A 14,503-nucleotide genomic window follows, 5' to 3' on the forward strand; every position below is an offset into this window, starting at 1 on the left:
TCCTTATCATTGTTGCAGCTGGCTGAACTTTGCTGCAGTGCATGTCGAGACCCCACTTTTCCCACAATCCTCGTAATGCGACCATGAACCCAGACCCGTCGCACTGGGTTTACTGGTTCAAATGATGCGCCAACAGATTGCAACAACACACAACCACACACCCTGGATGTAGCCCGAAATTAGAGATGACCCGGAGTCGGTTGCGACATTATTTGAGTTAATGATTTGAATGAATGCGTCCCTGATCTGCGCACTGTACACACGACACGCCGTCAAAACACGTCAATGTGTCCATCAATTACAGCAGACACTCAGCACAGCTTTCTGACTTTCTTTTCCCTGCAACAGTTGTGTGGCATGAGATACATCAGTGGTGCGTCTCATCCCTCCAGTTTCATCAATCTCAGCCCATAACAAATACGCAAACTAATATAAAAGTGCTTCCTCCTAAAACAATATCGCACATTAGATATTCCAGTTTCCAGTTAAATGAATGGACACGTTGAATTACTGCGTTTCCCCCTGTGATCAGTGGTGCAATTATATTAATGATACTGATATGCATCTCTATACTGCAGTACTGCCGATCATACACTCACCACACAGTGTGTTCAGCTGCACGATGGAAACTGTGTCACTGGGCCATTTGCACGGTTGAGTCCTTACTCTGAAACTTTTTTCTTCCGCTGATGTCACGTCTCCCTTTAAAACATAAAGCCGAGGAAAAGTCCCGGCCCGGCCTGGGCACCGGGTTACACGCCGGGCAGCCGGCAGAGGGCAGCCGCCGCCCCTGCAGCAATCACAGCCGCCACGCAGGAAATCCCTTCAGGATTGTATCATTGGTCCTCAGATTTTTGCTACTAAATGGGTTAAAAAGTAACATCTAGGTCGATTATCGAGGCTTTTATTGAAAGTAAATAGATTATACCCTGAAAAAGCTGTATTAAAGTGCGTTACAGCTTATTCAGGAGCGGGGTTATTATCAACCAATATGGCCGACCGAATTCCCACACTGCACCGCGGCCGAGTCCCATGACTCACGGGCGTTTGTGATTGGTCCACAAAGACAGAGTCCTTCCGGAAGTGCGCATCACTATCACCCAATCAGCGTGCGCGTTGTTAGCCGGTCGAAGAGTGGGGAAATTGACAAGCAGGGCGAGAAAGAAGCGGACAAAGAAGAAAAGGGAAAATAATAAGGTGTCCTGAAGCAAAATGAGTTCCATCGGCACCGGGGTGAGTCCAGTAGGTGCGAACTGCCCCCGTGTGGGGCAGGGGGTCGCGGACGTGTCTCAGACGGAGCACTGTTACCGCAGATCCGCGGTTTCGCTCCGGCCTGTGGAGTCGCACGGCGGTGAGGGCTGCTGCGCGGCGATGCCCAGCCCGTGGAAGCGCGTTTCTGTGCTTTTGCCGTTTTTCACCCCCAGATCCTGACCGTGGCGGGTAGTTCTTGCCGTGGATGAGCTGTGTTTACTGTGCATTTACTGACTGTCGCAAAATGCGCAGTGACTTGACCGTAAAGACTCGCTTGCTGAGTCACTGAGTTTGTGTGCAGTAGAGATGGCGAGCAGCCGAAAGTGAAACTACTGTTGTTATGTATACATTTATTTATTTATTTAATTAGTATATGCATGCATGTGTGTATATATGGTATATATGAAGTGTACTGCTGTTGCCTGATTAGTTTATAAATGCATTCAGATTCAACGAATTTCAGAAAAAAATCAAAATGAGCTGATGCATTAATCAAGTAATTAAGTGGTGTTTCACGTCCTTGTCAGATGAACAGACTGTTAGATTTACAAACCCGTTGTACACCTAAACTATGCGTGTTTGTTTATTTCATATCTTGTAAAGATGCAGCTCAGTGTATGCTGTAAAGGCGAGAGGGGGGTAACCCCAGTGGTAGACTTCATATTACAAGCACTGCAAGTTTGTGTGTTTACTTCTTCCAGAAGCCGATTATATTATTATATCTACCTCATGGGTTTTCAAACCGGTCCTGGAGTCCCCCTGCCCTGCTTGTTTTTGTTCCAACATAGGTCTTAATTACGTAGTTGAATGGTGTATTGCTATGATAGGTCAATTAAGTATTCAATTAAGCAATTAAGACCTCAGCTGGAACAAAAACCAGCAGGGCAGGGGGACTCCAGGACCGGTTTGAAAACCACTGATCTAACTAATTCGCTGTCTGCTGGGCAGTTAAGACCATTTTAAATTAAATAAGCAAACGGCTGTGGTATATGGCCGGGCAGGAATTCCCAATCCTGGTCCAATAGGATCCCCCACCCTGTTTTATGTTCCAACCAAGCTCTGATTTACTTAATTGAACCCTTAATTGAACCAATAATTTCCTTAATCAGAGCCTTTTAATTAAACTGTAGGGGTTTTGAGTTAAGTATAGAATTGTATAAATAGCTTATTAAACAGTTTTATTACACAATTGAAAGTGTCACATTTTAATATTAATTCAATTGAGGGTTCAATTAAGTAATTGAGAGCTCAGTTGGAACACAAACCAGCAGGGTGGGGGCTTCTCCGGGATTGGGGATTCAATCTGACCCTGCTTTGGTTAAGCTTTATTTATAACAAATTATTGAATTACGAGGGATTTTAGATTATGGTCATGTACTCTGTCATAGTTGTACCTGATTTTACTACTTCAGCCAGTCTGTTGAAAGCTTGTTTGCATGTGTGTGTATGTACTCATGTTCTCGTACATGATTTAAAGCAGTGATTATCCTCCTGTTCTATTACAGTATGATTTGTCTGCCTCCACCTTTTCCCCCGATGGCAGAGTTTTTCAGGTTGAATATGCCATGAAAGCGGTGGAGAACAGCAGGTAAGGAGTCACATGTTTCTCTGAAAAATACAAATACAATGATCTGTTGGGACTGGTTATGTGCTGGTGTTTGCTTTCATGAACTTTGGCTTCTGATTCGTGGTTCAGAAGCAGGTTATATGAATTTAATGGGTACCTTTTATGGAAAGTGTAGTGGCTTCTTTGAAATGTTATGCATAATAATGGTATAGAGTGGCTCTAAGAAGAACTGATACTTCAGTTATAAAGTGAATTAATGAATCATGTGTGAGCCTCATTTGAACAACACAGGGATGGTAAAGGAGGCTATTCTGTTCCTTGGGTTTTCTTGCCAATAAGGAGCCCTATATGGTAGACATAATGAAATTTAGCTGAGTTCCTTTACATAGACACCTCATGGTTTATGTTGAATCGGTGTTTCTACAGCACAGCGATTGGCATCCGATGCAAAGATGGAGTCGTGTTTGGAGTGGAGAAGCTCGTCCTCTCCAAACTCTACGAACAGGGTTCAAACAAACGCATCTTCAACATCGACCGGCACGTGGGCATGGTAAGAGACATCATTCTAACGAAATAAAACGCTCAAAAGCATGCCTGGGTCGAAGCCATCCTGTGCATGAATGTTAAAACCCCCCAGAAAGACACGGAAGGTCCCTGCAGATGTATGTTATGTCCCTGTAGGCGGTGGCTGGTCTCCTGGCAGATGCGCGGTCTCTCTCAGAAATTGCACGGGAGGAGGCGTCCAACTTCAGATCCAACTACGGCCACGACATTCCTTTGAAGGTGGGATATTTAAAATGACGTTTAAACATCCCTTTCATGTGTCAAGGGACACCTGTAGATTTGTTGAAACATGCATGTAACGGTACTTGTTTGGCTCTCTGCTACAGCACCTGGCTGACCGAGTGGCCATGTACGTCCATGCCTACACACTGTACAGCGCGGTGAGACCATTCGGGTGCAGGTAAGGACACTTCAGCACGCATGGCAGCGATTGTACGTCACCCTGGATAAGCGCGTCTGCTCTGAAATAGAGTAATTGATTTCTTTTGAGAAATGAGATCCAGTCGAGCAGATGCAGTTCTGCTTCTAAGCTCTTGCTTTCAAAGGTAACACTGTTGTTAATGTGCTGTTGTAGTTCAGCTTTGGTTTATTTATTTCTCTTTTGTGCTGGAAAAAAACTTAACTAGCCTTGAAGACTGAGGTTGGTCTCTCTGTGAAAGCCAAGCATCTCCAGCAGGATCGTTTACTCGTGCTGCTCAGGAATGCCGTGTCAGTAGTGTACGGTGGGAGGGTGGCTTTGCGTTTTGGTGAAAATATTACCATCCTCAAAACGACCTTGTCTCCCCGTCAGCTTCATGATGGGCTCCTACGACGAAGACGACGGCCCCCAGCTCTACATGGTCGACCCGTCCGGGATCTCTTACGTGAGTCCGAGACCCCACTAACCCGCGGTCTTGTAGGAGTGTCCAGAAGTAGCTTTTTCCCCCGATTGATTACATTGTCAGTCAACAAATGCGTGTTTACTTCGATGTCAAAGGCTTGGTGTGTCCCTGAATATTGTAACAAAGTGAAGTGTTTTTGGTGAACGCCGATCTCCTGATTGAGAATTGTCCCCCTAACGAGTTATAGAGTAAAACCATACGATGATTTATTCCACAAGGTTTTGCGTAGGGATCGTAAGGCTCTTGACGCTGGTTTCCCGATGTCCTTTTTCCTAGGGTTACTGGGGCTGCGCCATCGGGAAGGCGCGACAGGCCGCCAAGACGGAGATTGAGAAGCTACAGGTATGCCTAGTGTCACGTACTGCTCCGTGTTGCTGACGGCAGGAGATCGAAAGCGGTGTGATCGAAAAGCTGACATCGTCTCTCTTATTTTAGCAGATGAAGGAAATGACCTGCAGAGAACTGGTGAAGGAAGTGGCCAAAATGTAAGTGTCTTTTAAAAGCGTGGCGTACAATACACAAGCCTGGAACTTGACATTTATTTCAGCATCTAACAGATGTGAAGATGTTTGGCAGTAAAACCAGATGTTTAATTTAACTGAGCGGGATTTGAGTGTCACTTAACGACACGCACCACTTTTTAAACTAACAAACGATTCTCTAGTCAGTCACTAAAGCAGTTCTCTATTCACAGCATCTACATCGTGCACGACGAAGTCAAAGATAAAGCCTTCGAACTGGAGCTCAGCTGGGTGGGAGAAGGTAATTCAATATCTCTGTGCTCCTGCTGATTAAAGACTTGGGCTCTGAAAACAAAGTGAACACAATGGACACTTGATAAGTCTCAATTCAGCTGTACAGTAATGCAAAGAAAAGCGCTGGTTTAAAAACAAACCCCAAGTTTCGAGGACACTGAAGACTGTCCTCGCAGGCCCTGTGAATGGGTTTGTACACATCGTAAATGCATGTTTAATTTAATTGTGCAGTTTTTGTTTTACATTGAGGATCTGTTCAAAAACAAACATGGAAAGTCTTAAATAGTAACAATGCTTTATGTATAAAGAGGATCTCAGATTTATCGCTACATTTGCTCAATTTCATTACCTCGGATAAACGACACTGCTAGTGGTCGTCAACATTAACTCGGAGAAAAGCTTTGCCGTTGTCCCCTCACTCCAGGGCCGTTTGTATGACTTTCATTTAATTTCTTCCAGTGACAAAGGGCCGACACGAACTGGTACCAAAGGACATCAGGGAGGAGGCCGAGAAATACGCTAAAGTAAGAATTCCGGTCGTTTATTGTATTCCCTCACAGCCTCGCATCCCCCACGGTGGTTTGACACGTCCCATTCCTTTCCACAGGATTCTCTAGAAGAGGAAGATGAATCGGACGAAGACAACATGTAAATCCCACTCCCAGCATCGTCCTCAGTGTTTCCCGAACCCCTGCTGTACCCACGCGTTTTAATAAAACTGAAAACCAATATTTAACACTGCACAACTTTTTGTACCTTTGAGGAAAGAGTGTTCTGCAGCCTCTGCGAGTCGAGTCCTCTACAGATGCATTGCGGTGTCACTGTATTACTTGCAATAAAGCGATACCAGATGCATTGGGTGGTTTCCATTGGTCAATCAAATCTGGAATGCAGTTTTTGTGGCAAGATGCGAAGCACTGGCCGCTGGGAGAAAGCTGGGTCCGATGTTAAGAGTCAGTTAAGTGCACAGCTCCCTTAACCACACACTGCCTGCAAAAGTGCGTTTCTCATTTATCACCACTCCAGAGCAAACTACACTATCAACCCTTCATGAGATTTGCTTCACAGTCATGTTTTTAAGCATGTCGAAGAACCGCATTAAAACACAAAACGTTCCCTTTGGTTTCTCATTAGCCTCACCCAGTCCCAATACGAACGCGTTAGGGGAACTGGCCGCACTGTGTACAGAAGCAGGAGTGTTGAGGGTCCATTAGGTGGCGCTGTTAGACCAGAGAAAAGCCTGCTTTACCAGGGTACAGGGTTCAGAGACGGCAGGAATAGATGGCTGCGTCACGGTAGCGCACTCGAGGCTGGCGGGGATCGTAAACATTTTATTAGTTGAAATACTTATTGCATCATTCGTGTAGCTCCCACTAAACTCGACTCTCAGCATCAGAGGACGCCGAACGTGCGTTTAATTTTCGAGCGTGCTGAAGGCGGGTGCGCTCTTGGGCCGAGCTCCTTCTCGAGGCACACACTCATCCGGACGCACGGCAGCGGGACCAGTGCTAGAAGAGGCTGCCGACTCAGACGCGTTGCGGTGGGGTGCTTTATGGAAGTGATGTTTGGCGTGTTCTGGTTGGATGGGGGGGGGTGTGGATAGTGCGAGCAGCAGCTGCCATTGAGACTGATGGGACAAGGCAGGGGGTGCTGAACATGGCCTGTAAAAGCAGCCGCTGGTTCTGTGTTCGTGCTCAGCGGCCCTCGGAGGGAGGTTTGTCGTTTGTCATCAGTCCGCTGGGATCCACCAGTCGGGTTTATGGCGAAAGCCTGGCTCTATAGCCTCACACCGCAAGGAATCGAACCCTGTACCGCTGATGCAGTAGTGCCGACCACCGGTGTGTGACAAGACCGGACAAAAACCCGGACAAAAAAGCCGAGAGGAGCTGCTGTGGTAGGAAAATGATTTTTAAATACAAGTGTATTAAATCAAGCCATTTAGCTGACGGTTTAGGTTCAGGGTATTTGTAGCGGTCTTCACTGTGCATAAACGGACCCCAAGATGGATTAAGGAGGGGTTACTGTAGTATAATCACCACGCCTGCATTACAGAGAACACTACAGCTCGATGCACCCTGCTGTCACTGCTACTTCATTACCGTGGACAGTAAGGAGTGGGAGTCCAAAGCTCACACAGTTCAAACAACTGCAGTCCTTCGTTTTTTCATCTGGATACTGTGGACAGTTCTGGGCTCCACACTTCAAGAAAGATATCGCTGCTCTAGAGGCAGTTCAGAGGAGAGCAACCAGACTTATTCCAGGTCTGAAGGGAATGTCCTACTGAGAGACTGAGGACCTGAACCTTTTCACCCTGGAACAGAGGAGACTACGTGGGGACTTGATTCAAGTCTTCAAAATCATGAAAGGCATCGACCACATCAAACCAGAGGAGCTTTTCCAGATCAGCAGGGACACACGCACCCGGGGACACAAATGGAAATTGGGCTTCAAGGCATTCAAAACTGAAAACAGAAGACACTTCTTCACACAGAGAGGCGTCACAATCTGGAATAAACTACCCAGCGATGTGGTTGAAGCTGAAAGTTTGGGAACATTTAAAAATAGTCTGGATAGGATCCTTGGATCACTTAGATATGAATGGACACCAAACGAGCACAATGGGTCGAATGGCCCCCTCACGTTTGTAAACTTTCTTATGTTCTTATGTTTTCTCTCCATCTAATGCGGCTTGTTTACTGGGGAAATTATTTCACTTTACTATTCATACTGGCAAGCGTTCAGAGCTTAAATATTACAGGGAAAACTCTGCAAAAGCACAATGACATGCTTAACGAACAACACTTAATCAACTGAATAACTGTTTCACATGGAGAGAGTGAGTGTTTTCCACGACTGTATACAAATATACGATAGCGTGTCAGTAATGCATCGGACGCGGGGCTTTGTTTTTCTCCAAGTACATCCAGATCTAGAAGAAAAGAAACATGGATGCTCAGAGCTTGCACGTGCTTCTGAAGCGTTTGGTCAGGTGACCTCCAGTCACGGCGCCGGCCCAACGCTTATGTAACGGCGAGATTAACCACTGCTCTGTCAATAGCCCGCCAACGTGCCGTACAGCTAATCCTCTTACACACGGTGTACGACCGCAGCCGCTGACGAGCGTGAAGAGGGAAACAACTCCACATGTAGGCCCCAGGGTGCTAGTTTGTCAGGCACTCGTTACTGCCGACTATACCTTCACTTCAACAGACATGCATTCATCACCTGGATTTCATTGCTGCTTATTCATCGTTAGGTTTAGGGCTGGTCCTTCCGGGATTGTTTAAAGGAGTGCTCTCTCTCGCTCTCTCAGCGATGTTCAAGCAGACCCTTCCCCCACGTTTTCTGGATTAGGGATCTTTTAAGTCTTTAAAATAAATCTGTTCCACAAAGGAAGGCTACTGAAAAAAATCTCCACGGCCCGGCAAACCTTTCTGTTGTAACTGCGTACAATTCCCCCCAGTTTGAAGATCGCTGTTTCCTACTACATGACATACAGTAGCTCAAGTCTTACTCTCTTGCTTTCTCCACGTAACACCTGGCACTGACTTCGTCCTTTTAATTGCCCTTTAAAATTGGGCACAGCAGCCATTTCGCACCTGGCGCTCACGGCACTAAAGATAAGGCAGGTGGAGAGTAGAGATCGTACCCTACATAAAAGTTAAAACACAGGGTGGGGGAGAAAATCCTTCAACAGCGACAAACATTTAAATTAAAAGTGAAAACGCTAGGTACTCCATTACAAAAGTATACATTTAATCTTCAGAAATGGTATACCTAGTGTTTTCAGTTTAATTGAACTGTTCATTGCACAAAACTGTTTTCCAACAGCACACATTTTCTCTCTCTCTATATACCCAAACACAAACTACTTCACAGATTTAGGACTTGCTTCAAGGAATGAGGACATGATCCTCATTTTGCAAAGTCTGGGAAAAGCCTCTTACATCAGACAATTTCATCATCGCCTGCGATGGCCGGGCAGCTTGTGGCGTCACTGGTGCTCAGGGACACGAGAGCAAATATAATAAAGACTATTGTAGGATCAGTCATATCCTGTTTACGCGACACTGCTTCCTGGTCAGGGCTCAGAAGGAAGGTGTCTTACAACAGTCCGAATTGGGAAACTTTGCACAACTTTCTCAAAGTCGGTGGGGGGTTATTTTACAATCAGGGAAATGGTTGTCTTTATTTTGACACAGAGGTCTCCATGTTGGCTCAAACTATTGTACCAATACATACAAACAAAATCCTCATCGAGTAAACAGTCCGTGTGAGGAGCATCATGCGTGTGTTAAACTACACCGAAGGAGGTTAAATTGCTTCTCGGTTTTATGGTGTTCATAGTTCAGGTTAGGGCTCATCTGTGCAGACACTAACAGTTGCACTCATCCTATAATACTATAACCTCAGCTTTGAGCTCGTTACTTGGCACTGGTGTTTATCGTCACTCAATGTCCAAGGTCCTCCCCGGCCCACAGCTTCCCCACGGTTCGTTTGTAAACCGAGCTCACTCTGGGTCAGGAAAAGGTCGACAAAATAGACGGCAATGGATTATTCCAAGTGCGTCTGAAGGCAGTAGTTTAGTTTTTGAATCAATCTTTCAATATGTATCATTATAGGATAGAAATGGATTATTATAAAATTACTCAGACTATTACGGAGCCTGCAACCCCATCAGAGACTCTCAGACCCAAAGCAACAGATATCTCCCTTTCCAATCCACCCAAAGTGACATGGCCTACTACGCCCTGAAGCCGCTCCACAAATCACCTGAATTGGTTTGGCCAAGTTAAAATAAACACAAACCTAGAACCTTCCACCTGCTTAGTTCACACTGACACTGAGTTTCTACACTCGCCTGCGACTGAGATGTATCTGGACGACTTATATAATAAGAAATTAAACGTTTTCTAAGCCTCTTTACCTTCATTAGCTGCCAGTGCCGAACACGATTACAGCTGTGAAGCACAGGGCGGCTGCTCAGAGGAAGACATCTGCTGTCTGTGGAAGAAAGAAAAGAGGGGGCAAAAAAAAAAAAAACGAATGTTGTACAGGGATACGTGTGTCCCAATGTAAACACGCAGGACTGATGGATGCTCGTTATCCCCTGGCTCTTGGCAACAGCTATTAGCATGCGAACATCTGTCTTCATCTCGTTACCGCATGGAACAACGTGCATGAAAGAAAGAGAAACAGACACGGTATAAATGTCTTCACCGTCTTTCTGATTGAGGTCTATCAAATACGTTTACATAAGACTATCCTGGGTAAACAGATTGACACAAAGCACATCACAGACCTAGTTATGACATAACCTACACGGCCAATGTGTTCCTTCATCAACAGAGGGAATCTGACTGTTTAGCACACAAACATGACAACATCAGTGTGAGGAACACCGAACACAACAGCATCACACAGTGAATGATGCAGTCACATCTGCACGCATGCAGTTTAAAGGTCAGTGCACTGCATTATGTTTCTGTATTAACTAACTGGGGAGATGAGCAAGAGTTAATACAATACAAACACTACAGGAGTTGGCATGTAGCCCCGAACCAGTAGTCAAGCTGGTTTGAGTTCTGAAACACAGCCCCACTAATTTGCTCCGTTTTCCATTAGAAAGGGAGATTTTATTCTTGCACAACCTGCATTTCTGTTTCAGTGTAGATCCACACAGACTATCTGACCCGCGTGTGCCTCGACACTCGCTCAAGAGTCCTGTGGGTGTGCAGATCGTTTCTGACATTAAAAGTTAAAACTACTACAGCACTGCTTGTGGAAAAAATGAAGAAGTAGAACCGCTGTTACCACAGAAGGGAATACAAGGCTGTGGAAAAGCGACTCAAAAGCTGTTTGAACACAGGCACTCACATACCGAAACCAACTGTGGACTATTGGTTCTTATCAATCTGCTGCAGTTTTTAAGCCCTTTAATTAATCTGTCAGCTAGGTCTCCTTTAATTCCCCCAGTTAAGCTTTGTGATGATGGGCTTCACTTACATAGAAAGCTCTGGGTCTTAACACCCTTGGCCATATTTGGTGTATTTTCAAGAAAAGTTTGAATGCAAAGATAAAAATGAGGTAGCTCGAACAGTACAGGAACAGAATGAGGTTTGCAGGCTGTACCAGTTATAGTCACAATGCACAAACACAGAAATTAAATGACTTTTTAACACAACAAACACTGATATAGCAACTTTTTCACAGTACAGGTGATCAGATACTTTCTGTGAAACCTAGCCTCGTACCTAAACATAGAGACTGTTTTAGCTGCCAGTGCTGCTTCACAATGAGATTGAACTGCTCCAGTAGGGTGTGGGAAACTAACGATGCTTCCAGATTATTATTCAAGCTTTATCAGTGGCGATTGCATATTTATGAATCTCTTTGAACAGTGATGCCGCAGTGGATTCACCCGTGACCTCCCCCCATTTCCCAATCAGCTATGCCAAATTACTGCTGTGCGTTGGCACCGTAATGGCAGCACTGTAAAATAAGAAACATTAAATTTGCGAAACTCGGTGCGCTAGCCACCTGAACATGTTTGAATGACCTAGATCAACACATTGAAAGATGAGCATGCGAGACAGAAAATTGTAATGCTCAGTTCAGTTGAAGGATTAAATAAATTACACACTACTGTAAGTCCTAAAACAAAGGCCACCTTAAAGGTCAGTGAAATAAGTGCCATCCATTTAAATTGTGCTATTATGTGTGGCATTTTGTTTGCAAAAATAGCATTCAGTTTAAGGGGGATTCAAGTACAAGGGATTTAAAAAAATTGCCTGCATGTTTTGATTGTTCCACGAAGATGACAAGTCTTTAAAACGTCTTCAACAGCCACACAATCCTCATATCTTTAATTAAGGACCCTCGGCTCCGGCCACTTAATCCAGAACACTAACAACAACAAAATCAAGAGACAGATGTAACCCAGACCTCCTCTTGATATTGCCAACAGAAATTCAGCTATTGGGGGGAAGGTGTTTGGCACCCACTAATGGAACTAATAACACGCTGATGGATGTGGAGAAAAAGTAATTAGAGTTGATTAAAAATCGACACAATAAACATTTCCTTCATACCAGACAAGTAAAGAAGGTGGCAGATTTGTCATCTACTTACGTGCTTAAAAGCAAGTAGTGGGGTTCTAAAAAAACTACCATATCACCAAACTACATCACCATATGTGCCTTCAAGTCCTTTTATTTTCATTATTTACATCTTAGTCAGTTTTTAATTGCAAGTTTCTAATGCAATAGTTTTCCAAGATGTCCGCTTGCGTTCATACCCGACTCGTGTGCTTCAGTCCACCGTCAGCCCGAGATCTCTTGCAGCGACTGGAGAAATGCCAACTGCTGGTGCTACCATCGTGTCACGGTAAGAAGAAGGGTTTCTGTAGCAGGTTTCAGTGACGTCAGACGGGCAGAAGCCAGGAGGACTCATCCACCCCCGCTCGAATGCAGACCAACATCCTGAAATAGACGGAATTGGATTAAAAACATCACTCTATGCATGTTGAAACTTAGGATGAAAATAATAATACAATTCAGACATTACTGCTGGGATAACAATGTATTCTGATTTTGCATTGCTTTTTTTATAAAGATGATCTCGAATGTAAGAAAAGTATACACTCATATACAATATTCCGCATACTTTCAGAGACACTGCATAAACACATTGCACCAGCCTACTGGGAGCCATAACAGCAGTGCTAGTATTTGCAATGTGGCGGTTTTCTCCCGTCTTCCTCCATTTTCTCAAGCATGGGCTCGTGGTTGTCCTTGTAGCCTGTTCACTCATGTCCAGTTTCTTCAGTTTGCATGGATTACTGTTACCCATCGTCCCAGACATCAGACATTTTCAACTGGGTGGAGATGTTGGCGGTTTACACGCCTAACTCTAACCATCTACTCTAAACTCTAATGTCTAACCGCATTGGGGACTATATCAAAGTATCTACAATAAAAACAAAATCCCACACAGGATTGTGCCTCAGAGGGGAGACTCGGGTTCTCGGGTACCAGTCCACGTTCATATCCGCCCCCATGGTTGAAAGATGTTGTGATCCTGTGCACGTTGCAGACAAACCTCCCCAGTCATGGACAGCTCCTGGATGCTTCAATGTAGGGATATTACAGCCTGGTTTGTGACTTTCTCCTCGGAGCCGTACAACTTTTAATCCACCCCGGCTTCGGAAACCGCTAAGGAGATGGATGGTCAGGGAGAATGGTGTGGTGATCCCTGGAAATTACCTTTTCCACAAGGGATTTCTTGGCGTGCCTCGGTGATGTCAAGACTGTTCCTGCAGAGATGCCTCCTCACAGTAGGCAGACACCTTCACTCCAGCTTCTGCCTACAGCTGCTGTGAGTGGATACAGCCTGCCCGATCTCTCACACCTGAATGATCCTGGTGAACTGCAGCGACACGCCAGCCATCCACATCCGGGCTTGGCTTCACCGATTCCAGTCTTCTACATCTGGATGATCCTAGATGCCGTGCCTCAGCCGGCATAACCTCTTCTGGTGATCAGATGGCTGCCAAGCCCTCCCTGGTGAGGGCTGGGCGTGTTCCCCAAGTGGAGCGGCTCTTCCCCATAGCTTGCTCTGAAGTGACAAAATCCTGGTAAAAATCATGCATCACACACAGCTTATCATCACTTCTAATGGAGTGGGCAAACTGGGCCTCTATTTTTGAAGTTTATGTTGGATAATAGGAACTGTAATCTGAAAACCACACAACAGGATGCAATGCAATCAGTTAAAATAATATTGCACAACATAGTATAAGCTTGTTCATAACCAAGGACAATTTAGATTTCGAAACCATTGCACTTTTTACACTAATACTGGATGTAAATAATAAAATCGTGTTTAATATACAGTGAAACAGTATTGTACTGTGTGTAGGAATACGCTCATCTAGTTTTATTTTTGCATGTTTTGTGCACAAGCAGCTCGATATGTACTGAGCAAACCCTGACTGCAGCGCCTGCTCGCTCAGACCGACTGTTTACTCTCCACGCCTCCCAGCCGTTTCCGCTTACGTCGTGCTGACGTACGTAAGAAATATAAAAGACGCCATTGCTATTTCCAACAGCCTTCATTTGACCTTTTTTAAAAACGTTTATTTTCCAAATCATACGCTGCGACCGAAAACGTACACGGAGGCCGCACTCGTCGAGGGACTCTGTGTCCGCATGTGCCGCCTAAGCCCGTCCATAAGCACAGAAACGCAGCACAGAGAGTGAATAGTGGAAAACCCACCTCTTTTCTGGTCCGCCCTCCGCTCTCCCTGCATCTAGCCCGAAATGGAAAAGAGACCCAGTACAAAATGGCGCAGGGGCAGCTCGGAGGAGACATGCGCAGCACGCCAGAACAGTTATTTTTTTCCCTTCGACACCCACTCGCGCCTGCGCAGACTCGACCCCGACTTCCCCAGTTCCGTTTCGACGTGACAAAGGAGCCAATGGCTA

General features: G+C 45.2%; 2 protein-coding genes and 1 long non-coding RNA gene across 6 annotated transcripts in view; 1 reads left to right on the forward strand and 2 right to left on the reverse strand.

Moving 5' to 3' along the window:
• Nucleotides 1–711, reverse strand: part of mipol1 (mirror-image polydactyly 1) — a 57,881-nt gene extending 57,170 nt beyond the window's left edge. For 2 of the 3 annotated variants that reach the window (XM_066693982.1, XM_066693979.1), the window contains exon 1: nt 600–711. The gene's annotated coding sequence lies outside the window, so the exon portion shown is untranslated. The remainder of the gene's footprint in view (nt 1–599) is intronic. The other variant, XM_066693980.1, reaches the window with a different exon arrangement.
• Nucleotides 712–1,083: 372 nt separating this feature from the next.
• psma3 (proteasome 20S subunit alpha 3) lies at nt 1,084–5,764 on the forward strand. Of its 2 annotated transcripts, none has more exons than XM_066693983.1 (11): nt 1,084–1,233; nt 2,757–2,839; nt 3,245–3,368; nt 3,500–3,601; nt 3,709–3,782; nt 4,173–4,245; nt 4,540–4,605; nt 4,699–4,748; nt 4,958–5,025; nt 5,478–5,542; nt 5,626–5,764. In XM_066693983.1, exons 1-11 carry the CDS (start codon nt 1,213–1,215, stop codon nt 5,668–5,670), a joined length of 771 nt encoding a protein of 256 aa, XP_066550080.1. In that variant the 5' UTR covers nt 1,084–1,212; the 3' UTR covers nt 5,671–5,764. The 2 variants fall into 2 exon arrangements, with proteins under 2 accessions (XP_066550080.1, XP_066550081.1); XM_066693984.1 differs by having other exon boundaries at nt 4,702–4,748.
• Nucleotides 5,765–12,207: 6,443 nt separating this feature from the next.
• Nucleotides 12,208–14,361, reverse strand: LOC136716814 (uncharacterized). The gene is made up of 3 exons (XR_010805151.1): nt 14,295–14,361; nt 13,283–13,634; nt 12,208–12,499 (listed from the first exon to the last, which is right to left on the reverse strand). It is a non-coding gene; the product is annotated as an uncharacterized LOC136716814 (long non-coding RNA).
• Nucleotides 14,362–14,503: the final 142 nt, after the last annotated feature.

Source organism: Amia ocellicauda, chromosome 21, assembly GCF_036373705.1.
Source record: "Amia ocellicauda isolate fAmiCal2 chromosome 21, fAmiCal2.hap1, whole genome shotgun sequence".
NCBI lineage: Eukaryota > Metazoa > Chordata > Actinopteri > Amiiformes > Amiidae > Amia > Amia ocellicauda.